Here is a 27,044-nt window from a genome sequence, read left to right as displayed (position 1 = left end):
GTTGATACTCTTTCATGTCTCTTACAGCAACACTGCCTGTTTTGTGGGTTTAATAGATAGTATATGCACTCATTGGCCACTTTATTAGGTACACCTGTTCAACTGCATGTTAACGCAAATATTTAATGAGCCAATCACGTGGCAGCAACTCAATGCATTTAGGCATGTAGACAAAGATGAAGTTCAAACCGAGCACCAGAATGGCTCAGATCATCTCAAACTGGTTTTCTGAACATGACAATGAGTTCACTGTACTCCAGTGGCCTCCACAGTCACCAGATCTCAGTCCAATAGAGCACCTTTGGGATGTGTGTGATGCTATCATGTCAATACGGACCAAAATCTCTGAGGAATGTTTCCAGCACCTTGTTGAATCTGTGCTACCAAGAATTAAGGCAGTTCTGGAGGCAAAAGGGGTCCCACCTGGTACTAGCAAGGTGCACCTAATAAAGTGGCCAGTGATTGTATATGAGTCCTTTACAGAATTCTTACAGTGTGCACACTGTTCTTCCTCAGGCTGTTCCTCTGAGCATCGACAAGCACAGACAGCTCATGGCGAGCGTCCTGGCCGACCAGCGCTTGACTGAGCCACAGCAAAGGGGCGGGGCCTGGCTTGCAGGACTTACCAATAGCGCATCTGGACTGGCACAGAAGTCACCGGACTGCAGGTACTAGAGGCTGAATGTTTTAAGAATTTTGTTCAGTATTGTTTTGTTTTTTTGTCTCGATTTTAAATAAAATGTGTTTAACAATGACAAAATTACCAGAGGTAGACTTACAGATGGCTCAGAGTCCTCTACCTCTTGAGTCTGGTGTGTTTGGTGATTGCAATTTTGGGGCTGTTTCTAATTAAACATAAAGGATCTTACTCTTTAACAAAAAGGTCTATCTCAGTAGGGATCCCTTCCATAATGCTGTCAGACACTCACTGTAACAATCTGAGCCTGTCAGTGGCAAAACAAGCACATTCAGTGGACGTACATTGACATCATGCCCCAAGTGGTTATGTTGCAGCCTGTTTCCGCAGCCCTCCCCCTCAGTACTGGACCCATTTCAAAAGTTGTTGTTCCCATTAGTCATTTAGACAGAGAAACACAGGGAAATTGGGCCGAGGTTAAAAAAATACCAAAGTTACCCTTTAAAGAACGGATTTAGACTCATTATTTACAGTAGCAACGTGAGCATCTGCATATACTCCCTCTTGTTATGATGCTAATGAGACTGTATACGGCTGGAATATATACATCACACACAGGCCTATTGAAGTAGGACCATTTTAAATACAAAGATATCATGACAAACACAACTATTCTAATTAGGCAAACACTCAGACACACAGAAACCACCTCACACAAGCAGCTCAGTCCCGAGGGGCAGGAAAGGGATCTGCATGTCCTTTGCCTTCCCAGCTCTTGTATTTGATTGAGGGATTTTTTTTGTCAAGATGAGTTATAGGTTAAAAATACTCCTCATCGAGAAAACAAAGTTGTTTGTTTTCAGCCCAAAAAAAAGCAGCCGGATGAGAAAAGGAATGTGAACTTAACATCAAATGGAGGACAGAGTGGTGCCGCTTGTTTGTTTGTGCCCGACTACAGCTTAAAGATGATCTAAAGACTGCTGTATTTGTAGCTGTTCTTCTTATCCAGTAATGAGTTCTGGCTCCGTTTGCTCAAGAATGAGGCCAAATACAAGGATAGGCTGATTGCTGATTTGATTCTTTCTTTTTTTTACCCGACAGTTGGTCTGCGAGGCTTTTTTGTTTTTCATAATTGCATCATTCCTACCAGCCAAAACGTGTGGGGTTTGGCAACAATAAGTTCCCACTGTCATTAGAATTGAAATAAATAAATAAAAATACTTTCTCCCTCCTGTTCATGAGTGACTGCCCTGGTATTTTTTTACTTTAATCCCATCAGGGCGGCTCTCGCTGCAACCTCTAAGCTCTACGACAGCGTGGATGACGCCCTCCACCGACTTGTCAGAGTGTCCAACCAGAGAGGCCGCGACCTGGAAGCTCTGGGACGACTGGCAGGGCTGGTGGACAAACTGGAAAAGGTGTGTAGAGGGGGAAGAGTGTGGTTTATTATGTCTTTTTTTTGTGGTTGTCTGTCTGTCCCCTGCTAATTTGGCACAAACGTCCACTTGGACTCAACAATGAACTGACAAGATTTTGGGGATCAGAGGCTAAAGTTCAAGGTCACTGTGACCTCGTCTGTCTCATTCTTGTGAAAAAGATATCTCTGGAACACCTCGAGGGATTTCTTTTTTTTTTTTTCTTTCTAAATATGTCACAAACGTCCACTTGGACTTGATGAACTGACTAAATTTTGGTGGTCAAAGGTCAAGGTCACTGTGACCTCGTCTTATTCTTGTGAACTCAGCCTCTTAAGAGCACTTTGTGGGAATCTCTCAAATTTGGCATAAACTGCCACTTGGACTCAAAAATGAATGGATTAGAATTTGGTGATCAAACGTCACTATGACCTTGCATCTGTCTCATTCTCATGAACACAATATCTGAGGAACACTGTGGGAATTTCCTCAGACTTTGGGGATGAGAGGCTAAAGTTCAAGGTCACCGTGATCTCGTCTATTTTTCTTGTGAACACGATATCTTAGGAACCCCTTGACAGAATGTTTTCACATTTGGCACAAACATCCACTTGGACTCAAAAATTGACTGATTAGAATTTGGTGATCAAATGTCAAGGCCACTGTGACCTTGCATCTGTCTCTTTCTCATGAACAAAATATCAGAAAAACCCTGGGAATTTGAGTGAGTTCAAAGTGTCACTTGAACTCAGGAATGAACTGATTGGATTTTGATGTTTGAATGTTGAAGGTCAAGGTCACTGTGACCTCACAAAATATGTTTTAGGCCATAACTCAAGAATTCATACACTTATTATTACAAAATTTCCCACAAATGTCTAATAGAATATAATGATGAAGTGATGACATTTTATGTCCAAAGGGTCAAAGGTCACCTTTACTGTGACATCATAACGCCATTATTCAGTGCCATAGCTGAGGAACAATAGGGGAGACTTTTGGTTGGATACTGAATTGGTGACTCTAATCTTGGGTGGCCATCTTCAAACTGTGCTGGCATATAGATCTTCTGTGCTGCTGGGGGGAAGATCTGTCTGAAGCCTCCATGTTTTCACAGACATGGACGTAAACTGTAACTGACTGGTTTGTGGAGGCATACAACCACGAGGCTGTAATTCTAGTTCTCTTTTCACAAACCTGGCAGACTGTTAGCTGCTGCTCAGTGTCCAGCATTGCGCTCCCCATGACGGATTTTAACTGCTCTCACTCCACCCGTCCGCCCTCCTCTCCACTGCTCCCAACAGGGATGGGAAGGAAACTCCCTGATTTGTTGTTTTGTGTTTTCTCTAAGATACGCTTCTTCTTCACAACTAGACAGAAACTGCAGTGCCCAAATGCAATAAAGACCACTGGATATAAAAGACATGATCTCTTTCACCCCTGTCTTTTTCCGCCTCATGTAAATTACTCCACTCCTCCACAGTGTTTCACTTCCCACGTTCCTGTCTTTGTCCCCCATGTACAGTAAATGCCTTGTGTCCTCCTCTCACCCCCCTCTCCCACTCCGTCCTCTACCCCAGTGTGATAAGGAGATTGAGCAAGTCCAGTCACAGCTGGAAGACTACAAGGACCCTCCTCTGTCCCTCAGCAGACTCTCGCTCAAACAGCAGAAATTCAAGACCTTCAGAGAAACAGCCAATGTGAGTGTTACTCTTCTTTGTTTTTTTACTACAGAATTTAAGACTTTTGCACAGCATGAAATTGTCTGTTCATTTCTATACATATTTAGTATATTTTAGAACGCCATATCTCAGTGTACTTGGCTCACAATCAGTGTGCTTCCAAAAATTAAAGCCACTGTATGTAGAATTTATAATTCCTTACTTTGGCACCGTTCAGTGGTAGCATCAAGAATGACATGTAGACACATGGACTGCTAAAGTTGTCACCAGGATTGTCATATTTTTCTACCAACAAAATGTTGCATCAGAACTATTTGAAACTATATGATCACATAAAACTCCAACACGCAGTGGCTTTAAAGCTCATCTGTATTCCAGTTTTCATTTACATGAAGCGCAAATTTCAATCGGATTTTTAGAACATCTGCAAAAGAAAATACAAATTGATGTGTTTTTCCATCCACTGCTGTAATGTGAATATTTGGAGTTGGTTTATTGAGATAGAATTTAGAATTTAGAGAGTTTAGAATAACTAATATTACAGCTCTGTGCTCTTGGAAGTGCATAAGTGTGTTAAAAGTCATACAGAGATGAGAGCTTGCAGTGGCCTGTACAATAACAGTACATCATAACTGTATGTGATTATTTATTTGCTGAATCTGTTTCCATTGTAATTAGTCTTATTTACCTTTTAGATACACCAACTATTCCATCTCCCCCAAGCGTGAAAACTTTTAGCGATATTTTTTCAGCATGATTCTTTTTTAATTTTTAGCACTAAGGGTTTTTATGCCTCCATGCCCGTGACAGCCAGCCAGGTTGTCCGTCTGTCGCATTCTCGAGAATGCCATAACTCAAGAGGGAATTTCCTCAAATTTGACACAAACGTCCGCTCGGACTTAAGAATGAACTGATTAGATTTTGATGGCCAAAGGTCAAGGTCACTGTGACCTCACACCTATACTATTCACATGAACACAATATTTCAGGAATGCCTGGGGGTAGTTTCATTACATTTGGCACAAACATCCACCTGGAGTCAAGAATGAACTCATTAGAGATTGGTGGTCCAAGGTCAAGGTCACTGTGACATCTGTGTCATTCTCATGAACACAATATCTCAAGAACACCTCGTGGGAATTTTATCAAATTTGGCACAAACGTCCACTTAGGCTTAAGAATGAAATGATTGGAATTTAGTAGTTGAATGTGAAAGGTCAAGGTCACCGTGACCTCCGAGGGTAAGATTTGTGTGAACCATCCATGTTTTCACAGACAAACCATTGAAAAAAAATAGTTAGATGAAATAAATCAGAAGAGGTCATAAAATCATAGAATTGTAAAACTATAAATCAAGTAAGATTTTAAAAGACTTGCAGCAGTGTGAAGCATAAAAAGAAAAGACTTTCAGACCTATTAGCTATTATTAACAAATGTTAGATAGATATTGATTATAACTGATATTACTGAGCCTCTACTTACGCAACTGTTACACATTTTAGCTTTCACCAGTATCCCATAATTGCCAGTTGTGATCAAACTGGATGCTGTTCAGCAAATGTTGCATGGGCTACAACTAGACATATTACATAAACAGCAATATGACATTGTTTTTCTATTAGTTTTCCATCCCTGTCGAGACAAATGGAAGGAATTACGCAACAAACTGATCAGCAAGGTTATGGTCTGGGGCTAGATTTTTGTAGTTTAATTTTTTTTCAGTTGTCTGATTTTGAATCATGTTTTTCCGTCTCTGGAACAGAATTCAGAAATTTTGGTTTCATAATGTCTCTCCATACAGAGCCACTCTAAAGCCCTCCGTGAGAACAATACGACTATTAGCCCCGCAGGACCCTGAAGCTACACGTTACTCCGAATTACTAACTGACAGACTCGACGAGTCAATAACTAAAATGTAAACAGATGTGTTTTGAGGCCACTTTGCTGTTCAGTGGTATATTTGTCTCATTCTTGTGGAAGTTTTGTCAGCATATTCCCAACAGAGGCAGTTACCATTATTCCATTCATTATGTCCAGGAGTGCACGACTGTCAAGCCTCTACATTAAACACTTGAAGGTTTTTCCAGGCACAGAGCTCACAGTCGATGTCCCTGAATCCTTTAGGAGCTGCACAGCGAGACTCTGTCAGTGCTCAGTAATCTGGAGGGCTGGTGCGAGCTGGACTGGGTGGGCCTCAGCAACGTCCAGATCCGACTTCCTCCGGTCAGGGAGAAGCTGAGAGACATGTCTCACTGTCTGTCTGACTGCTGGACCACTCTGGATAACACACAAAGGCTGCTGTCCACGCTGACCGAGGTAACGCAGGAAGCCATCTGTTACGCACACAGGAAGTTATAATCACACGCTAATGTTTTTAATCTTCCTAAGGGCAAAGGGGAGTCATCTTTTCTTTCCCGTCTCCTCTGCAGGCCACCCAGTGGTGTGAAGTGGTATCCTCCACCTCATCCTCCCCTTCTTCCTCTTCTTCCGCTTGCCCTCTTGCGTCCCTCCCTCCGATCCCGCCGTCCCGTTTCCAGGACGCTCGTTCTTTAGCCATAGAGCTGGGTGGTGGGGCACTCCTGGATCTGTGGACCCAGACCGTAGAGCGCTACCAGCGGACCGTAGCGCAGGTCAAACCCCGCTTCCTCCAGCCCGACAGGACCCAGAATCAGGGCCAGGGGAAACTGAAGACGCCGTCCGCCAGCAGCCTGTGGGACTTGATGGGTCCTGAGGGAGAGGGCGACTGGGGACTGGGAGCTGGAGGAAGTGAGGGCGGGCTGCAGTCCTGGGGATCCCTGGCGTCACTGTTCAGACCGCAGACCTGCTCCACACTGAAGATTGGAGAGGATAAAGGGAATAAGAAAGATGGAGCAGGGGGAGGAGCTGGCGGGGCTGGAGGAGGGAAGTTCCTGCAGAACCTTCTAAATCCTGCAAAGAAGAGTGTGAGTTTTCTATTGAATCTTTTTGTGTCACCTCATCCTCAAACATTTCCTCTTTAAAAAGGGCCAGATTTAGAAGAAATACATTTAAAATCATCATTAAAGCTGCTGGTATCTATGTTCTTACTAACACTGGATTGAATGATAATTTGTGTGTGAGTGTGGTTGCTTGTGGTGATAAATTCAGAAAGAGAAATCACCTTACTCTGCAGTTCCTCCCAACTTTCAGGAGCTTTTTAGCGTCTTTCAGCTCATTGTTTTGGTTTTCTGGCCCTTGACTTCAGGTAGCTGTTTTTATCAAAACAGCTCTGATAAACCCACTGTAGTAAGGTTGTTGTAAATATCAATACATGGATACTCTATCATTATAACTTAACAATAAAATCTCCATTAATTATAAATTCAATAGTATCGAAAGTAGCAAAGCTATAAAAAAAACAAATTTCCAATCAGATTTTCAACAGAAGGTAGCACAGATGGTAAGAAAATGAACTTGTCAACCTGTGGCTGTTACGGCAGTCAACAAACCCACCATGTGACTGGAGGTGTGCGTTTGGTGCAGGTTAGTAATCAAAAAAAAAAAAACCCAACAACAACAGAAATAATTGTTATTTATTATTATTATTCAATATTTATAATTATAAGAAATATGTAATGATTATATATTTTATATATAGTAAATAAAATTAAAATATATTTATTATATGTTATGTATTTATTGTATTTTTATGTTATTTATTTATTTATTATATTTTTTTAATACCTCTTTGCTGGTGACAGGTGTGGCCAAGGCCATTATGTTTTCTGGTTCCTGTTCTTGTGAATGCGATATCTTGATTGATTATTCAAATTTGGCACAAACGGCCTCAAAAATGAACTGATTAGGTTTTGGTGGTCAAAGGTCAAGGTCACTGTGACCTTGCATTTGTCTCATTCTCGTGAATGCGATATCTCAAGAACACCATGAGGGAATTTCCTCAAATTTGGCACAAACGTCCACTTGGACTCAAGAATGAACTGATTAGAATTTGGTGGTCAAAGGTCACTGTGACCTGTGAACATGTTTTTGGCCATAATTCAAAAAAATTGTACATTACTCGTGACAAAATTTCAGGTAAATGTCTAATAGGATATAATGATGAAGTGATGACATTTTATTTCCAAAAGGTCAAAGGTCAAAAAGCCTTCTCTTGGGCTTTTTCAACAGAGCGAGAGACATTTGGTCAGATACTTAATTGGTGACACTAATCTTGGGTGCTGTGCTGTTTGAATAGATCGTCTTTGCTGCCTTGTTGAAGATGTGTGAAGCATCCTTGTTTTATCATATGCACTTTCTTTGCAGCAAGATCCATATTTGAAGCTTTGCCCTCTGTCATGGCTTCACATGAGTCTGGATTGACATGGATGTAAACTGTAACTTGACTGTTACAACCAACACCAGCAATTTTAGCTTCTTTTTGTTGTAGTATTGAAACAGACAGAGTATTGTTTTTTCATGCTACTATTGTACCGAAGTTTTGGGAAAAAAAAGATCTGGTATTGTGACACCCCTACACTGTAGCAGCAGCAGTAAACAGCACCAGTAGAGCATTTAGCTAGCTGCTAATGACCCAGATATTTCTCTCAAGGGCTGGTGGAGACCAAAACTGAGCTAAAATGATGGTGATTATTGGACTTTCCCTTACCAAGGTGATAATGTGACAATGTTGCGTTTACAGTGTGTGCTGTTGCCCCCTAGTGGCCAAAAAAAAAATCATTTAATGTAGGTTTAACATGTCGAAAATACATTAATAACCATGTCGTAAACTTTCAGCCCACAGAGGCCCCGCTCCCTCCCAAGCCCCCCAGGAAGCGCCACCCGAGCTTTGACCTCCAGGCTCTCCTGGCTCCCCGCAGAGGCACGGCCACCCCCAAACCTGCTGAGTCTCCAGTCGGCGGGCCGAGCCGCAACTCCCCTATGTCCTGGCTGGGGCGACGTGCGGTAGCTGACCCGGTGATTACCACTGGCATGGCTGCAGCCATACCTGGATGGGGTACAGGAGGTGGGGGAGGAGGGGTGTTGATTCGAGGGGTAGAGGTCAGCAGCAAGGAGGTGGTGGACCACACAGGGTCACCACGGCAACATGTGCTACTCGGGAGGACAGAGAGGGAGACGGGGACAGATAGGGCCGGATCCACTTCACAGAGGTGTGTGTTTTTTTTGTGTTTCTTTCCTCCCTGTTTCTGGTTTGATAAATGCCCCTCGTGTGTGTGTTTTTCTGTGAGTGATTCTGTATATGAGAAAATGAGCGGGAGAAGCTCCGAGTTGGCTGAGAGCTCCAAAACAAGACCCACATTATAAATTACATTAAGATGAGGCCAGGCCGAGATGAAAGGGAGAAGCGATTCATCCTTTTTGGGATCATTTAAGTACAGCCGAAGTCTGTTTCAGAATGATTTTATCAGTCAGCATGCAATCTCAGATAATTTTATCATTACTAACTGTTTGATCTCTGGCCATAGCTTACTGCTATCTTCACTCCCACTTCCTCTTCCCTCCCGCTTCTCCTCTTTCTCCCACATTTGTTTGCTCTTTTGCAAATTCACTCATCCATTTTCTTGCCGTCCTTATCATCTCCTCGTTTCTCTCCCCGCCCGTCCTGCAGTAAGCTGTACCTGCTCTGGTGTAGGATGCTGAGCTCAGAGAGGCAGTATGTGGCCGTCCTGAAGGGGGTGGAGGAGACATACCTCCCCTTGCTGGAGCTGTCAGACACCCCAGCCTCCATCAGAGGCAAGGCAGACACCCTTTTCCCCAACTGGGCCAGCCTCAGCACCTTTCACTCGCAGAACCTCCTCCCTGCCATGGAGGGCGCTCTTGTGCAGAGCTTGTTGCAACAGGACTGCTTCAGCAAATATGTAAGTTCAGCAATCTAGGAAATATAAAATGTTTTTACAGTCAGTTGTTTTAGCCATCATCATCATCATGTTTGTCTACTGGGACCACAGAATAGTTTAAACAGATCAAACCAGGAGTCCTCAGCCTTTCTGGTGCGTGACCCATTAAAAAAGCAGAAGCTACTTGCAGCCCCTCATCATGTCTTTATGTCTGTGAGGTACGAGCAGCTCCACTGGAGACTGATTTTTATGGAAATCAATTTTGGCCAGTGTGATGGAAAAACAAGAGTGTATGTCATCATAATGAGAAGCTTTCTCAAAATATGGCCTGCTTATCTCAACATAATGACTTCATATCTCAAAATAATGAGACCCTCCTAGAATATTGACTTAGTATATCTAAGTAATGAGAAATTTTCTAAAAAAAAATGACTTACCTGAAAATAATCAGAAACCTTCTTAAAATAATAAATTTGAATCTCAACATAATGAGAAACTTTCTTAAAATAACGACTTAGTATCTCAAAATAATGACCCACTTATTTCAAAATAATGAGAAAGCTTCGTAAAATATTGACCTAGTATCTCTAAATACTGAGAGTTTTTCAAAATAATGAGAAACATTCTCAAAAATATTACCAATGTCAAAATAGTGAGAAACCTTTTTAAAAATAATGTGAAACCCTTAAAATGACTCATTGTCTCAAAATAATGACCAAATAACTAAAAAATAATGAGAAACTTTCCTAAAATAATGGGTAAGTATCTCAAAAGAACGAGATCATAAAATAATGGGTAAGTATCTCAAAAGAACGAGATCATTCTTAAAATAACTACTTAGTATCTCAAAACAACAAGAAGTGTTCTCAATATAATGAAAAACTTTATTAAAACAATGAGAAACTTTCCTAAAATAATGGTAAAGTATCTCAAAAGAACAAGATCTTTCTTAAAATAATGACTAAGTGTCTCAAAATAACAAGAGATGTTCTCAAAATAATGAGAAACTTTCTTAAAATAATGACTTAATTTCTTAAAATAACGACTTAGTATCTCAAAACAACAAGAAGTGTTCTCAATATAATGAAAAACTTTCTTAAAACAGTGAGAAACTTTCTTAAGATAATGACTTAATTCCTTAAAATAACTACTTAGTATCTCAAAATAATGAGAAACCTTCTTAAAATAATGACTACGTATCTCAAAATAACAAGAGACTTTCTCAAAATAATGATTAAGTGCCTGAAAATAATAATTAGTTATCTCAAAATAATGAGAAACCTTCTTAAAATAATGACTTATCTCAAAATGATGAGACTTTATCAAAATAATGATTAAGTATCTCAAAACAATAAGAAGCTTTCTTAAAATAATGACTAGGTATCTCAAAATAATGATTAAGTATTTAAGAATAATGACTCCATATCTCAAAACAATAAGAAACCTTTTCAAAATAATGACTACGTATCTGAAAATAACGAGACTCTCAAAAAATGACTCAGTATCTCAAAATAATGACCTACACTGTAGGTATTTTAGAATAATGAGAAACTCTTAAAATAATGGCTCAGCATCTCGAAAGTATTGACAAACTATCTTAACATAATGACTTTTCTTAAAATAATAAGAAACCCTAAAAAAATAACGACTTAATATCTCAAAGTAATGAGAAGCCTTCTTAAAATAATGATTCAGCACACCTTAAATAATGAGAAAGGTTACCCAGTCATTCTTTTAAGAGTTTCTGATTTAGAGATATCATATGTGTTAGTCAGCTCTGTACACACAACACCTGTGGCATGTCGGCCAACGTGGCAGCAGGGTCCCTTCCATTTTTCCCCATTAAAGGGATTCTCCTTATCCACTGTGAGGGTCCAAGGGCAGAGGGCGGTGTACGTCATAAAGCCCTCTGAGGCAAACTGTGATTTGTGATATGGGGTTTTATAAATAAAACTGAATTGAAGTAATTATTTTGAGAAAGTTACTCATTATAACGACTGACTGGATCTTTTTTTTTGTCATCACACTGGCACAAAGAAAAGAGGGACATTTTATTTTGTGCAAGACATTTTTTTTTCTTACTCCCTCATCTTTGGTGTAGAAATATAATCGGTAATGGCAGTTTGAGCACATGAAAGATTTTCTTTTTGGCAGAAAAAAGGTTTGTGCACATTTGCTTGGAAACACGAAGACAAAGATTTTGAGCCAAACCTCAAGAAATCATGTTAACGTGGCACATCTTTTGTTGGAATAAGAAGAAACAAAATGCTTCAGAGGATTTACAGGAGGACAGGAATCATTTTTGTGGCACATACATCTGTGATAAACATTTTTATAGAAAAATATGAGCCAGAAATGGCTTTAAATGACTCATTTATTGCCTGAATAATCAGATTTAAGGTGATAAAAAAGCAGAACTGTGTCTTTACAAAACTCCTGTGTTCTCATCTTTAAATTTCTGTTCCCCTCACACAGCGGGAGCAGTTTCTGCAGTATTCCCACTACATCAGGAACAAACCAGACCTGGACTCTCCTCTAGTCACGCAGGCCGCCGACTTCTTTAAGGTAAAACTCATGATGCTGCTGCTGTTGAATGCAATCCTTGAATCCGTACAGCCTCGGCGTGTTGTTCCCACAGAGATCTCATCATTAGTGTTGCAATACGAGGAGTTTAACCCATGTCTCCCTGGTTTTCTTATTTCGGTAAACATAATTTCAATTAAAGAAAAGTGCCCTGCTTTCCCAGCGATGATCAAACATTCCTGAATCTACACGTAATAACAGTGTCAGGGTCATAAGAGTTTTATTTGGTTATTTTCTTCTTAGAAAATCTGTTAAAGCACAATGTGAGAACATCATGGGTAATTTTGGAGCACATCACAAGCACAAAGCAATTAAAGTTGCTTTATTCAACGGTTGCAGCAATTAAAAATGAGCTGTATACAGTAAAGCTAATTACATGTTTAATGTACACTAGAAAAGCCAATTAAAGGCGGATTATAGGGAAAGTAATTTGAGCTTGCAAGCTACAATTAACTAAAACTAATACATCGACGGCATCGTGAGATTACTAAGAGGACTTTACAAGGAGAGATCACAGTGCTTAAGATCTCATTCAAGTTGTGGAGTGTCTCACAAAAGGAGCATTTCCGAGGAGCCGCCACCAGGAGGCGGTGTGAGCTCATGTCCCGTCCCGCAGCAGCTTTGAAACAGCTTGTGGATGATGGCTGCAGGAGGGTTTATGGTTATCGTGATGGACGTGATGATGGCGATCATTTTGGGGATGGTGGCGATGATTGTTATGGGGAGGAAGAAAGGAGCAGCACATGTGGCTACTCTCACGTGGTTACAGTCATCAGTGGAAACCCAGAAGGAGAATGGCATTTGACAAAGGCAGAAACAGATGGAGATGTCATTATGTGTGTACTGTGTTTGTGTTTCTTTGGCCATGAAACGACTGTAAAATCAAGTTACTTTAAGATATAACGACCAAAACAGTAATTATCCTGATTACACATGTCTCGTGTGGTGATTGTAGCAGACCAGAGGAGCTCTTCAGTAAAAATAGATCGGTTTTGGTTTGTTTATTTTGGCTTTTATGTGTTTTATTATTTATGTTGTAAAATATAAAGCTATACATTCCTAAGTGGTGTTATTTTGTTAAAAAAAGGGACAAAAACAAAATTACATTTGTTTTTTTTTTCCTTTCAGTTTCACAGCTTTTCACAGTCATCATAGGTGTAGCTATCAGGGGGGATGAAGGGGACGCGTACCCATCAATAAAAACATGAAAGTTGCAGACATAATTAAAGGCGTTAATTTATTCATTTTCCTGTTGGGGTCACAGGAAGGCTGGAACCTAGAGGCGGGGCACACCCTGGACAGGTCACCAGACAGACACCCATTCACACTCACATTCACACCTACGGACAATTTAGAGTCACCAGTTGACCTGCATGTCTTTGGACTGTGGGAGGAAACCGGAGTACCCAGACAAAACCCATGCTGACACAGGGTGAACATGCCAACTCCACACAGAAGGACTCCCCCACCCTGGGTTCAAACCAGGAACCCTTTTGCTGTGAGGCGACAATGCTGACCTCTGCACCACCTTGCCGCCCTAATTAGTTGCTAGAGGTAGTGATGGCCAAATGAAGCCTTGTGAACGACTTTCTTTATTTTCTGACCCCACCAGATGGCAGTCTTTGTTTAAAGATAAACGTTGAAGGACTGGCAATGAAGTGCGCTTTCAAACCTTTGTTGAACAGACAGCGCCATCTAATGGCTTCAGAAAATAAGGACAGTGGTTCATGAGTTCTCATTTGGCCATCACTAGCTAGAGGTGATATTGTTGGACCGGCGCAAGATGAATGAAAGCGCAAGCATTTCTCCACGGCTGCTTTGCAGATTGGTCGCTCTTTCTCGATTCTGTGGGTGGTGGTGCATGGCCGTTCTTAGTTGGTGGAGCGATAATTAAAGACATTTACACCTTAAATTGATGCAGAAAAGGCTCAAAATGGGCATAAATGGGACACCAGCAGACGGAAACTAAGTGTTTGATGATCAAATATTTCTGGTGGATGTCCACCAACCCTGAGTTTCTTATTTGTCCCCTCTAATATTGAAACTAAACCTAAGCCCTTGCTTGTCATTACACATAATATGTATTTCACATTAGAAAACTTACTTCTACATGAAAAAGGCAATTTGTTTTCTTCATTTACACAAAGGAAATTGTTCGAAAATGCAACTGACATTTGTTTGAAAAGCATCTTGGCTGTGTCCGACATTATTTAATCCTTTACTATTTCCTATGTAGTGTATCAGATGGCAAATTTTCTCTCAGCTGGTATCCGTCTAAACCAAAGACAATAGACTGTGTTAGGGCCGACGTCACAGTGATGTCAGTTTGTTAGCTGGAGGCAAAACAAAACCACAGGGCTGTAGGCTACATAGGAGTCTTAGAATGTTGTCTTGTTGTGTTATTGGGAGCCAGAAAAGAAGGAGTCATGGTTCAAAACTCTGACGCCGGATTTCCACTGGATGCGTGTCCATTGTGGAACAGCAGCGCTGGTTATCTGCTGCGTGCTCCGCCGTCCGTCAATACCCACCAGCTGTGCGGTGCGGTGCAGCTCCGCCAGAAGACATCTCGGTGCACTGCCATGATTAATATCTCCTTGTCCATGGTGTCAACGGGGTGAAATGACGTCTGAAAACCTCTGACCTGTTGACTTCAGGCCTGCCTCTGCACATTACATAGTTTTCAAGGTGTAGTGCAGGGAAATATGATCCGCTGTGAACACGTGTATTTTATTTTGAAAATTAACCGGATGTTTTATTTTGTTTCTGTGCACGACTTCCTGCCCCGCATGATCTGCTTTGTGCTAAATTGCTGTGTTGTGCTCCAGCGTCCAGCAAAAATAGAAGTCCTGCGTATCTGTTGCGGAGGGCTCCGGAGTGCCAGAGCTGAGATGGAGCCGGAACGCAGCACAGCCGCAGCCGGTGGAAACACACATTGACTAGAATTGAATCCTATCGGCTCCGCTGCCGTGCTGGAGCGGAGACGCAACTAACACACATTTGGTGGAAATAGGCCGTGAGAGTGCGGTACATTCAGACAGCGCTCTGAATTTATGAAAGGTCAAGTTTGTGCCTGAGTGCGCCAATTAATTACCTTTATGGTCGATTATTAGGGGCCAGCCTTAGTGCTTACATGAAAAACTGAATATCCGACTCCTTGGAGGGTGTTTTAATACAACCAAACGCTTTTTAGTTAACCAAATGTCACAATCAAACTTTTATTAACTGAAAACACACTGAAATAGCGACAGCTACGGCTACTGCTATACGTTGTGAATCTAGGGTTGGGCCATGGTTGTCGATGTTGCCATAGTAGCGACTTTCCGATGAAGGGCTGTCACTCAAAGTAGCCTAAGTTATATAAAATTTCACCCCCCATACAGTTTTAATGAACGCAGAAATTAACTATAGAGACCGAAACCGGTTTTAATACCAGACTGTAAATGTGTGTATTACTGCTGTAAAGTTGGGGCGTAAACATGGGGATTGACTCGCTTTTGGAGCCAGCCTCAAGTGGCCATTAGAGGCACTGCAGTTTGTGGCACTTCATTTGTCAGCCTGGTCTAAATGTACCTTCTTTTTTTGGTCTGTGCAATGCATCATGGTAGATAAATCTTGGTTGGTGGCCATAGATGTTAAACTATGTTGTACTGTGGGATATTTTTTATGCTGTATAAAGCATCTTATGATCTGAATATGAAAATTAGGTCTAATGACATCCCTCTTCTCTCCTCTCTCCCGCAGTCCAAACTCCCCCCAGCCTCCCCCCTCTCCCCTCTGTCCTTTCCTCACTGCCTTCAGGCCCCCACACAGAGACTGGAGCAGTACTGCGAGGCCCTGGAGGAGCTGGGAGGCATCAACCCGGCCTCAGACTCCGCCCTCTCCATCCTGAGACACGCCCAGCGGCACGGCGAGGACCTCCGGGCCAGTGACCTCATCGTCGGATGTCCGGTGAGAATGCCTGTCCCAGTTTATGACTCCACAACTGTGAATCAAGTCCCACTTTCTGCTCTCAGAGGGAGAGAAACTAACTCATCTTGATGAGGTCAGGCAGCTGGGAGAGATGGAATCATGATCGCTTTTCTGTCTTTCATCCAGAGATCATTATTTACTGTTTTTTGTTTGTTAAAAAAAGGGAATTTATTAGTATTTATTACAATATTAAAAAGTATAAATGCTGTTTAGGTTAAACATGTTTAAAATGTACTTAAAAGGAATGTGTTGGACTCAGAGTGAAGGTGATTTTGTGAGATTCGCTCATCACAAGAAGACCAAGTTTATTGCTAACTACAATGATCAACATCTTGCAGCAGGAAACACAACAACTCTTAAGTGTGTCAATGTCAAATGCAGGAGGAAATATTGTAGAAGCAAACCGTTATGCTCCTTAGAATTAGGTTTTTGTTTCTTTTCTCTGAACTCAAATTAGGGCCGGGCGATATAATGACTACGTATGATATAGCGATATATTTTCAAGCAAAATATAGATTTAGACAACACCGACAAACACTCAGCTTAGACGTACCAAGCAGCGGCAGAGATGGATCTTCTCTAGAGTAGGTCCAAAAGCTTATTACCGAATAAGCGAAACTTTGATAGCGACTTTTCTTCAGTTAAGACAAGTGTAATAATACAGCAGGGAGGAAGAGTGAAAGCAGAAACAGCCACAGTGAGATGTTAATGAAGAGCTGCAGACAACAGGCTCTTACTGCACCTCTGCAAACAGCTCACCTCCAACAGGTAAACTTCGTAGCATGTAGCCCACTCCGTAGAAAATACCAAGGTATATATCATGTATCACCATTCAGTCTGAAAATACCGACATACGAATTTTTGTCCATATCGCCCAGTCTTAACTCAGATGTAGGAAAGAAAAGCTGGAGAAAAGACGGACCAATCAAAAGACACTTTAGTAGGTGCAGATTTAAAATGAACAGCTTTAACCTTTATCAAAAAGTCAGAACACACCACATCCACTTGCCCCACATTGTGCTCCTCTGACACAGCAGTATCATTCAGAGCTAGTCGTGACAAATGTTTGACTCCCCCAACACACACACACACACACACACACACACACACACCCATCCTCTCCTCCCCCTTTCAAGCAAGGGGAGAGATTACGGCAGCACAAACACTCCCATTGAGCTACTTCAAATCGCACTGCAAAAGCTCTCCAAGTGAAAACACCGTAAGTGCAGGTGTGTGTGCATGTGTGTGTACGGGTGGGTGTGTATGTGGGTGTTCGTAATGTGTGTGAAGCATCACTTATACCATGACCCGCACATCTCTAGGGGTTTAAAAATAAAGGCTCAGTGTGACCGTTTGGTGTTAAATTATCAGTCCTTTTAATTTTATTGGCAGAGCGGTTACGGCTGAGAAAATGTTAGCGCTGTTTGTTTGTGTCTCTGCAAGCCTCTAGTATCGAGTCCTTAAGGAGCGTTACATAAGATCTGACTTTTATCAAACTCTCTCTGCCTCTGGTTGGAGTCGCGGCAACATCATAAAGTCCTTTAACCCTGTAATTGACATGAACAATAAAGTCACATTGTCACAAAAGGCGTGAGTCAGCCGGCCAATTAGAGCAAAGATCCAACAGAAAGACGCATCCTCGTGAAGAGGGAATTCAGCATGTCGCCACGCAAGGCACTGTAATTATAATACTGCTTTGTCCTTTTTCTTATTGACTCCAGAATAAGGCTTTTCAGTCTTTGTTGCTGAAATGTCTCGCAACTCCAAATCGAAAATTTGAGTAGGTGAAGCAGAGACTTTGCTTGGAAACAAAGAGCAGGCCAGAGAGTGAGTGTTTGAAGCCCAGAATGCGCTCCTGTCAGGTAATTAAGGCGTTAATAACCTCGTGAGGACTTTTAGATTGAAAGCAGGTATTCATTTTTGTGCTATGGGGCAACGAAATTTGCATGTGCTGGCCCTTTATTGTGTCCTGAAGAGTCTGAAAGAATTCACTTGTTTCTGAAGCCATTTGTTTTAAGATTCCAGTATAATTATGTGCCTTTTTTTTCTCAATATAATTTTTGTTTCAAGACAATTACACGACACCAGATTGGAAAAAAAGTGAACTATTTCAACCCACTGGCAAAAAAAAAACATGATTTAAAACTCAATTCAAGGCTAAATGGCCTCTTAAGATATAAATTAAGATGGTATCTTTTTCAGATTAAAGCCCTCGGCCTGGGCCTCAGGCCAAGATAAGTGCATCCTAACGTGTGTGTGTGCGTGTGTGATTTCAGATCCCGGTGGCAGAGCGAGGCGAGCTGGTGCGGCATGGCGAGCTGACAGTGTGTGGGGGGAATCGGAGGAAGCGGGCTGGCGTGAGGAACGTTTTCCTCTACCAGCACATCGTCATATTCACCAAACAGAAGAGCCCCGGCCCGGGACGCACCGCCTACAGCTACAAACACAGCATCAAGGTGCACACACAGTCTCACACACTCACACTGTTGCTTGCCTTCCCATTCTCCTCTCTGTATTTCACACACACATAATCTTTTCCTTCAGTTTTCATTATCTCCTGAGCGCTCTGTGTTTGAAGAGGTTTGAGATAAATCCACTTCCTGTATAGATTCAATTGAACGCAAACGTAGAGATTTACAAAACGTAAACTCTCACGCTATTTTGCTTTCAAGGGACACTTCACCCACAAAATGATTATTTGTATACCAATTACTCTCCCCGTGTTACTTTGAATCCATGAGGAAAACTTTGTTTTTCTCGCTTGTCTCTATGGTGAACGAAGAATCCAAAAACAGAGAAAATTCTTGATGAACTGGAGTAAAGGGGGACCAAGTTTAACAGCAAAACTACATTAAAACATCAATTTACAAACTGTCATACAACTCGTGCAGTACAATCCAAGTCTCATTTATCCATATCTTGTGTTGTCATTGGTTATAGACCCTTTTAGGGCCGATGTCACAATGACGTCATTTTATTAGCTGGAGGCAAAACACGACTCTCCACCACAGGGCTGTAGGATACACAGGAGTCTTAAAATGTCGTCTTGTTGTGTTATTGGGTCCCAGAATAGAAGGAGTCATGGCTCAAACCTTATTTTATCTCATACCAGCCGCTACTACCGGTCAACAAAAACAAACTGGGGAGGTATTAAGAGGAAAATTGGATTTCTCTGTATGCTAACTTTTTAGTGCCTTAGCTAGTGTTAGCTTGGATAGCAAAACAAACTGGAGGAAACTGTTTAAGTGTCGTCCTCCTTTGTAAGATTGGCATAGTGATCAACCACAAAGCTTCCTGTGACATCATCCATCCACTGAGTGAGAGCATACAGGTCGGCCAGTCTGGTCCCGTTGGTCAGTGTTTACTTATTCAAGTAACACTCACGGTGACCTGACATGGTGCGTTCGTAAATTCAGCCTGACATTCTACACTAAAATGAGAGCACTGTTGGTCAAAGAAACGGAGCGTTATATTTCTATATGAATTATCGAACAGTTAAGTTAATCACACAGTCACTCCGCAGACAGACTGCCCACAGTACGCCCTGCCACTCCATGAGTGCGATGCTCTGGATAACCAAACGGTACATTCTATCAGCGGCATGAGTATTTCTAAACGCACCACTCGCATCATCTTCCTCCATTGTCTAAAACAAGCCAACAGAACGTGCTAGCTAGTGCTAGCTAATGTCCGCAGAGATTTGTTTTGCCTCCAGCTAAGCCCCGCCCACCAAAACACAGTACACTGTTTACTAACAGTAAAAGGGTCTATTGTATTCTTTTATTTTGTATTTCTCTAATTGCTGTACCTCAGTGCAATCTACAGGGCAATTAGTTGCCAACTTTGCTCATCTGCTTCAGTGATAGTAGCCTATTTTATCTGTGTTTTATTTTTTATTATTCTTTGTATTTCTTAAAATTGCCTCTTTTATTTGCTTGAATCCGGCATCGTTTTAAATCCGGGATCAAACAAGTATTGGAAGTACTGAAGATATGACTCGCATGCGACAGGTGGACCCTTTTTATCCAGTTTATTAAGAATTCTCTGAGTTTTGGGATTTTTCGTTCACTGTGGAGGCATACGAGAAAAAGTTTTCTTCATGAATTCAACATAACAGGTTGAGTAACTGATACACACGTGATCACTGTCGGGGTGAAGTATTCCTTTAAAATTGACTTTTTCGGACCAATTTACTTTTTAGTTTTTGTCTTTTTTTTAAATGTCCTCTTGCCATTTATTTTCAGTCCTCTTGACTTGACATGTCCATCCTGTTCTCCGTGCAGACAGGTGAGATGGGCCTGACCCAGAGCGTGGGTGGGGAGGGAGTGAAGTTTGAAGTCTGGGTCCGACAGGCGCCTCGAACCAAAGACTGCATCACGCTGCAGGCGAAGGACAGGGAAGACAAGGTGGCCTGGACTCATGACATCGCCCATCTGCTGTGGACGCACGCCATCAACAACACAGGTACAGTCTGACCTTCGACCTCAGAGGCCTCAACTTTTTGATAGTTTTAGAAAAATGTCATCAACCTAAAATCCACACAGAAGCTGCATTTAGTTTCAATGAGCTGTCACAATTTTTAGATTAAACTACCTCAACCCTGATTTTCGGTCTTTGAGTCTTGAGTTTTTCATTATTTGTTTGAAAGGACAAAAGCGGCTTGGACAGCAGTCACACAGACTCACTTGTCCTCTGTCCAGGTTAAAGACAAATCTGATTCCTCCCTGTGTAACTCTATCTGGGCTCTCCACTTTCACATGAGTAGAGAACACATAAAAACTATCAGTGGCAGTTCAGTCTGCTACTCGATTGCGGCTCATCTGTTTACGCCAGCCTTCCAAGCACTGCTGCAGGCTATCACATGTCATATCCACAGCCTTGTATCCGTAAAACCTCATATCTCGGGATTGCTTCCTGTAGTTGGTTCAGGTTTCAGCATCACACTGGATAACATGCTCTGCAGCTGGCTGACACATTTTAAGGCTGCGTTACCTGGTGTTCAAACGCCATTGTTCCTGTGCACCCAAACAATAAAACAACATCTTTCCTTATACTGTTACACCTGTTGTATGATCCTGAAATGAGACGACAATAAAGTTCCAATGTCTTCAAACAAGACGATAATAAAGACCCAATGTCCTCGAACGAGATGACCTTAAAATCCCAATGTCTTCAAATGAGATGACAATGAAGTCTCAATGTCTTCAAACGAGATGATAATAAAGTCCCAATGTCTTCAAATGAGATGACAATGAAGTCTCAGTGTCCTCAAACGAGACGACAATAAAGTCTCAATGTCTTCAAATGAGATGACAATGAAGTCTCAGTGTCCTCAAACGAGATGATAATAAAGTCCCAATGTCTTCAAATGAGACAATAATAAAGTCCCATTGTCCTCAAACGACACGATAATAAAGACCCAATGTCCTTGAACGAGACGACAATAAAGTCCCAATGTCTTCAAACGAGACGACAATAAAGTCCCAATGTCTTCAAATGAGATGACAATGAAGTCCCAATGTCCTCAAACAAGACAATAATAAAGTCCCAGTGTCCTCAAACAAGACAACAATAAAGTCCCAATGTCCTCAAACGAGATGACAGTAAAGTCCCAATGTCCTCAAACAAGACAACAATAAAGTCCCAATGTCCTCAAACGAGATGACAATAAAGTCCCAATGTCCTCAAACAAGACAGCAATAAAGTCCCAATGTCTTCAAACAAGACAACAATAAAGTCCCAATGTCCTCAAACAAGACAATAATAAAGTCCCAGTGTCCTCAAACAAGACAACAATAAAGTCCCAATGTCTTCAAATGAGATGACAATGAAGTCTCAATGTCTTCAAATGAGATGACAATGAAGTCTCAATGTCCTCAAACGAGACGATAAAAAGTCCCAATGTCCTCGAACGAGATGACAATAAAGTCCCAATGTCCTCAAATGAGACGATAATGAAGTCTCAATGTCCTCAAACCAGATGATAATAAAGTCCCAATGTCCTCAAATGAGACAATAATAAAGTCCCAGTGTCCTCAAACCAGACGATAAAAGTCCCAATGTCCTCAAAGGAGATGACAATCAAGTCCCAATGTCCTCAAACGAGACAATAATAAAGTCCCAATGTCTTCAAACGAGACAATAATAAAGTCCCAATGTCCTCGAACGAGACAATAATAAAGTCCCAATGTCCTCAAACAAGACAACAATAAAGTCCCAGTGTCCTCAAATGAGATAACAATAAAGTCCCAATGTCCTCAAATGAGATAACAATAAAGTCCCAATGTCCTCGAACGAGATGACAATGAAGTCCCAATCTCCTCGAACGAGACGATGATAATGTCCCAATGTCCTCAAATGAGACGATGATAATGTCCCAATGTCCTCAAACGAGACGATAAAAAAGTCCCAATGTCCTCAAAGGAGACGATGATAATGTCCCAATGTCCTCAAACGAGACGATAAAAAAGTCCCAATGTCTTCAAACAAGATGATAATAAAGTCCCAATGTCCTCTAACCAGTACCTCCTAATTAACAGCATCTTAGTGTTTTACTGTTGCTATCAAACTTTTCAACCATTGAATGTGATCAGGTTTTGTCCACTTTTGTGTCGGGATTGGTTGCAGACTGACTTGGCAGAGATGGCTGCCATCTTGTTTTTACATGGATTAGTGTATTGTGCACTTACTACCACTAGATGGCACAAAAAAGTGTCCACGAACGAGGACAACAGGTCTAAATTAAGCAGAATGAAGTATAAGGTCAAGAAAACCCAAAATGTGATGTCCTCATGAGGACACAGGGTCTCAGGAGGATATAGGATGTAGGAAACCATTGATTTCTGTATAAAACTATATTGTTTGGGATTTTTTAAAAAGTGTTTTTAATGATTTCTTCTCCCAGAGTTGTGTCTGAAGGAGTCACTCTGCATGGGGATTTCCAGTAAGCTGCTGCTGGACGCGACAGGAACTCCAGGCTCAGAACTGGACTCCATCTACAGTCTCAATGACAGAGGTAGGAGCTCTAAAGGGAATCCATCTGTTACACTACAGCACGTGTGGGATGCTGCTGCTTCTGGCAGCACTGCGCTCTTAGGGGAGCCGCACAGGAAGAACAACATTTGCATCAAAGATTTGAAATGGTAATGTTAAGGAAAACTCTTTGACCTGAACGTGACCTGATATCTACAGGTAGATCACTAAAACCTGAACACACAGTAGTAAACATTAGATAATAGATAAGTGTAGAGGCTTAATTTGAAACCCTCCTCTCACTTCACAAAAACAGAAAGTCTAAACCTTTTTTCAGTTCAAACTGTGGCTTCAGGAAGTCGGTCGGTTTTATGTGACCGGGTCAGATTACTGGACTGTTCAAATATACTTTCCGAGCCTGAAAGTGATGTGGCCCCGAGATTACAGACAGGAAACAAAACGGGTCCTGGGTGTTTCTCCCCATGTGACAAGGTAATAACGCGGTACATGTTTTTTTCAATCTGGCGCCCCCAGGCTATTCTATGAATTTTTGATATTTGTCTCACACTGAGAAATTTTGAAGAGCTCTGACGTGCCTGCAGAGAATATGTAGCTCCGTCAAAAAGCACCTTTTACTTGTGCTTTGATCAAATCCCATCACAACCTTCAGTCCTGTGTCGCCCTCAAACCCTGGCTTTGTTGTGCTTCCTGTGAACCAATAACCCATCCCAGTACTGAGACTGGTGAGCTGTTTAGACAACTGTTGCACATTTATATTGCAAAGGTATTATATTAGTAGTGGTAGTGTGAAAGTATTGACGTGCTTTACCTTAAGTTAGAATATGTAACCTTCCTGCATTTAAATGTGTTAAAGCTGGTTGTGTATTTACATTATCCCAAATGTTTCCAACAATGTTCCAACCCTGAGAAATCAGTCACTTTATTCAAGTAACGGTGTTTCATTGGTTGCCTGTCAATGGTGTCATATCCCCTTTACTAGTGATGGCCAAATGAAGCCTGATGAACCACTGTCTTTATTTTCTGAAGCCACTAGGTGGCGCTGTCTGTTCAAAAAACGTTTGAGAGCACACTTCATTGCCAGTCCTTCAGCCTTTATCTTTAAACCAAGAGCACCATCTGGTGGGGTCAGAAAATAAAGAAAGTGGTTCACGAGGCTTCATTTGGCCATCACTACCCTTTACCCTGTCTAGTTGCTCTAACTTACAGGGAAACACAGGAGACACCAGATGATCATTGCATATTAGGGATGCACCAATTAAACTCTGGACTGATGTTTTAAACTAACAATTTGGCTGATAACCGACACCAACATTTTTATACACCTGGTGTTTGTTTTGTTGTTTTTGTTATTTATCCTCTTTTGTGCCAGGGAAACAAAGAAATCTTTATTATTAAAAAAGCTGAACTGTTTTAAAGTCATTCAGTCCTTCATTACTCGACATTCGAATGAGCACAAATTCATTCATACACAGTTTTTTAAATAACTGCTTCAAAAGTAAATAAAATACTGCTCTAATATCTATTTATATTGTTACAAAAACATCAAATTTCTCCTTCAAACAGCTGTATTTATTCAAGTTTCTTTCCAAAAAAAAACCCTTTTTACAAGATTACATTTGAACACATCATGAGAACGTTACAATTTAGCTTCGCCCAATACTCATTTTTACTGAATAGAGCATGAATGCATCATAATGTAGCTAAAGCAACCTCTGTCAGCCAGTGATGGCCAAATGAGGCCTCATGGACCACTGTCTTTATTTTCTGAAGCCACCAGATGGCGCTGTCTGTTCAACAAAGGTTTGAAAGCACACTTCATTGCAAGTCCTTCAGCCTTTATCTTTAAACCAAGAGCGCCATCTGGTGGGGTGAGAAAATAAAGAAAGTGGTTCATGAGGCTTCATTTGGCCATCACTACCATCAGCTGGCCGCTAACAGCTAACAGCTAACAGCTAACAGCTAGCGTTAACTACCTCTGCTTCTGTTGCTGTCAACATGGGTTTGATGTTCACAATGTAGTATTATCGGGGAAACAATATGGTGCATCCCCTGACATGTTGATAGTGAGTTTACTGCGACCTTTCTTCCCGACGGTGTCCTGGGGAAGATCTCAGTTCTCAGTTCTCAGATCTCAGTTCGTCCCAACTCTTTTTTTTTTTATTGTCCCTGTTAAGATGCTGTTAGTTTGGAGCCCCCTTTTTAGCCTACACAACAGTGCGTCTCTTTGTGACACAACAGATAAAACGTCGGCCACTGACATCGGTGAATGCCACCTTATTTGCCGATATGCTGATGGCAGACGAACGAACGTGTGACTGATAAATCAGTGCAATCACTTTTACAAATCATATATTGTCACGAAATTATACTCAGCAACAGTAATGCAGCATTTTCCATCATTTGCATGAAAATAGACGTAAATAGACCTGGGTCATTGAACGTGCTTGAATTCGTATTGTTGTGCATTAATCGAAATTGACGGTCTTTTGATTTTTTTTTTTAACGTAACATTAGTAAGTAGGCTACGTTGCCTCTCCTGCAGTGGCGTCAATGTTTACGACCTCTGCCACCACCTACACAGCACAGTTGAGAAGCGTTGACATATTCAAGCCTCTCTCTGTCTTTAAGTGTTGCCTTTGAGCTTCTGTAAACTCAGCTAGTTCGCATTAAAAGAAGTCTCAGTGTTAAAACAGTCATTAACTTTAATCTGTGTTTTAAACAATGTTGTGTTGAGTCTTGGAATTTGAGGGAGTTGGGCCTGGAAGGACCTTGAAAAGCCCTTGATTTGATGTTTAAGACGATGGGGGAACACTGTCATTTATTGGCATAATATTTCAGTATTGAACCATCTCATTACCATCAGGCCTCCAGTAAGTAGTGGGCAAACAGTGGAATTACAACATCCGAGTCCATCAGGTGATGCCATCGGGCCCAAAAAGACTTTTTTCCATAGCCTTACATTGTGAAAGAGACATCTATAAAACAGTGGATACATTTTTTTGAGTGTCAAAACCCCCACAAAATGACTTGTGTCACTTCAGGATCTGATCTGGTCAGATAACATTTGGAAAGTCGGGAGGAGCTGCAAGGTTAAACCATTTTATCTCTGTTTAAGCTAGGTGAGTGCTAAACCCAAAGTAGTAGTTTTGGGTTAACGAACCATTGAGCAACGTTCATAGGAATGAACTGGGTAAACTGCCCTGATGTAGGTAAACTAGTGGAAAGGTGTCCTTTAATATTCACACCCAGGTTTCAGAATGCACAAACCTCCCCCTCAAACAAAACAGCAAAAGACAGCAAAGTCCAAAAGTGACTTGAGACCAGAGTTACTGGCTGACTTTATCTGCAACATGAGGTCTGTATCAGGTGAAGGAAAGATCAGAATGCCTCCAGAGTGCATTTCTCCTCCTCTCTTAAGCCTTAAGAAAGGGCGTCGTCACACCCTGATTGGCCCAGAGGGAAAAATGCACCAAGCTGCTCTCAATTCATCATTAGGAGTCAGTCCTCACACCCTGCGCAACAGGTGATCTGAATATCCCTCTGATTAACTCAGGGGAGTTGTGACATTCAGCTAAAATGAATTGGAAAAAGGAGCCAAAGAATGAGGAACTGCTACAACTTTTAATGTTAATGAAATAAGTATTTTGATCATGTGGCCCATCCTTATACCTGCACATTAATCTGCCTAAGGTGCAGTTTACATTGTAAATACACTCACTTTATTAGGTACACCTTTTGCCCTCAGAACTACCTTAACTCTTGGTGTCATAGATTCAACAAGCTGCTGGAAACATTCCTCAGAGATTTTGGTCCATATTGACATGATAGCATCACACAGTTGCTGCAGATTTGTCAGCTGCACATCCGTGATGAGAATCTCCCGTTCCACCACATCCCAAAGGTGCTCTATTGGATTGAGATCTGGTGACTGTGGAGGCCATTGGAGTACAGT

The 27,044-nt window shown here is 41.4% G+C and overlaps 1 protein-coding gene across 2 annotated transcripts in view; it reads left to right on the top strand.

Moving 5' to 3' along the window:
- The window catches only part of arhgef40 (Rho guanine nucleotide exchange factor (GEF) 40), a 68,402-nt gene that overhangs the window by 29,685 nt on the left and 11,673 nt on the right, over window positions 1-27,044 (top strand). For both annotated transcript variants that reach the window (XM_050067722.1, XM_050067721.1), the window contains 12 exons: window positions 517-668; window positions 1,917-2,055; window positions 3,633-3,752; window positions 5,859-6,050; window positions 6,164-6,676; window positions 8,487-8,860; window positions 9,319-9,568; window positions 12,023-12,112; window positions 15,872-16,078; window positions 18,376-18,555; window positions 20,383-20,563; window positions 23,004-23,114. In XM_050067722.1, coding sequence (XP_049923679.1) covers window positions 517-668; window positions 1,917-2,055; window positions 3,633-3,752; window positions 5,859-6,050; window positions 6,164-6,676; window positions 8,487-8,860; window positions 9,319-9,568; window positions 12,023-12,112; window positions 15,872-16,078; window positions 18,376-18,555; window positions 20,383-20,563; window positions 23,004-23,114 — 2,509 coding nt within the window. The remainder of the gene's footprint in view (window positions 1-516; window positions 669-1,916; window positions 2,056-3,632; window positions 3,753-5,858; window positions 6,051-6,163; window positions 6,677-8,486; window positions 8,861-9,318; window positions 9,569-12,022; window positions 12,113-15,871; window positions 16,079-18,375; window positions 18,556-20,382; window positions 20,564-23,003; window positions 23,115-27,044) is intronic.

This window comes from Epinephelus moara, chromosome 17, assembly GCF_006386435.1.
Source record: "Epinephelus moara isolate mb chromosome 17, YSFRI_EMoa_1.0, whole genome shotgun sequence".
Lineage (NCBI taxonomy): Eukaryota > Metazoa > Chordata > Actinopteri > Perciformes > Serranidae > Epinephelus > Epinephelus moara.
Note: the sequence above shows the minus strand (reverse complement) of the source record. Positions and strands in the feature narration are given on the sequence as shown.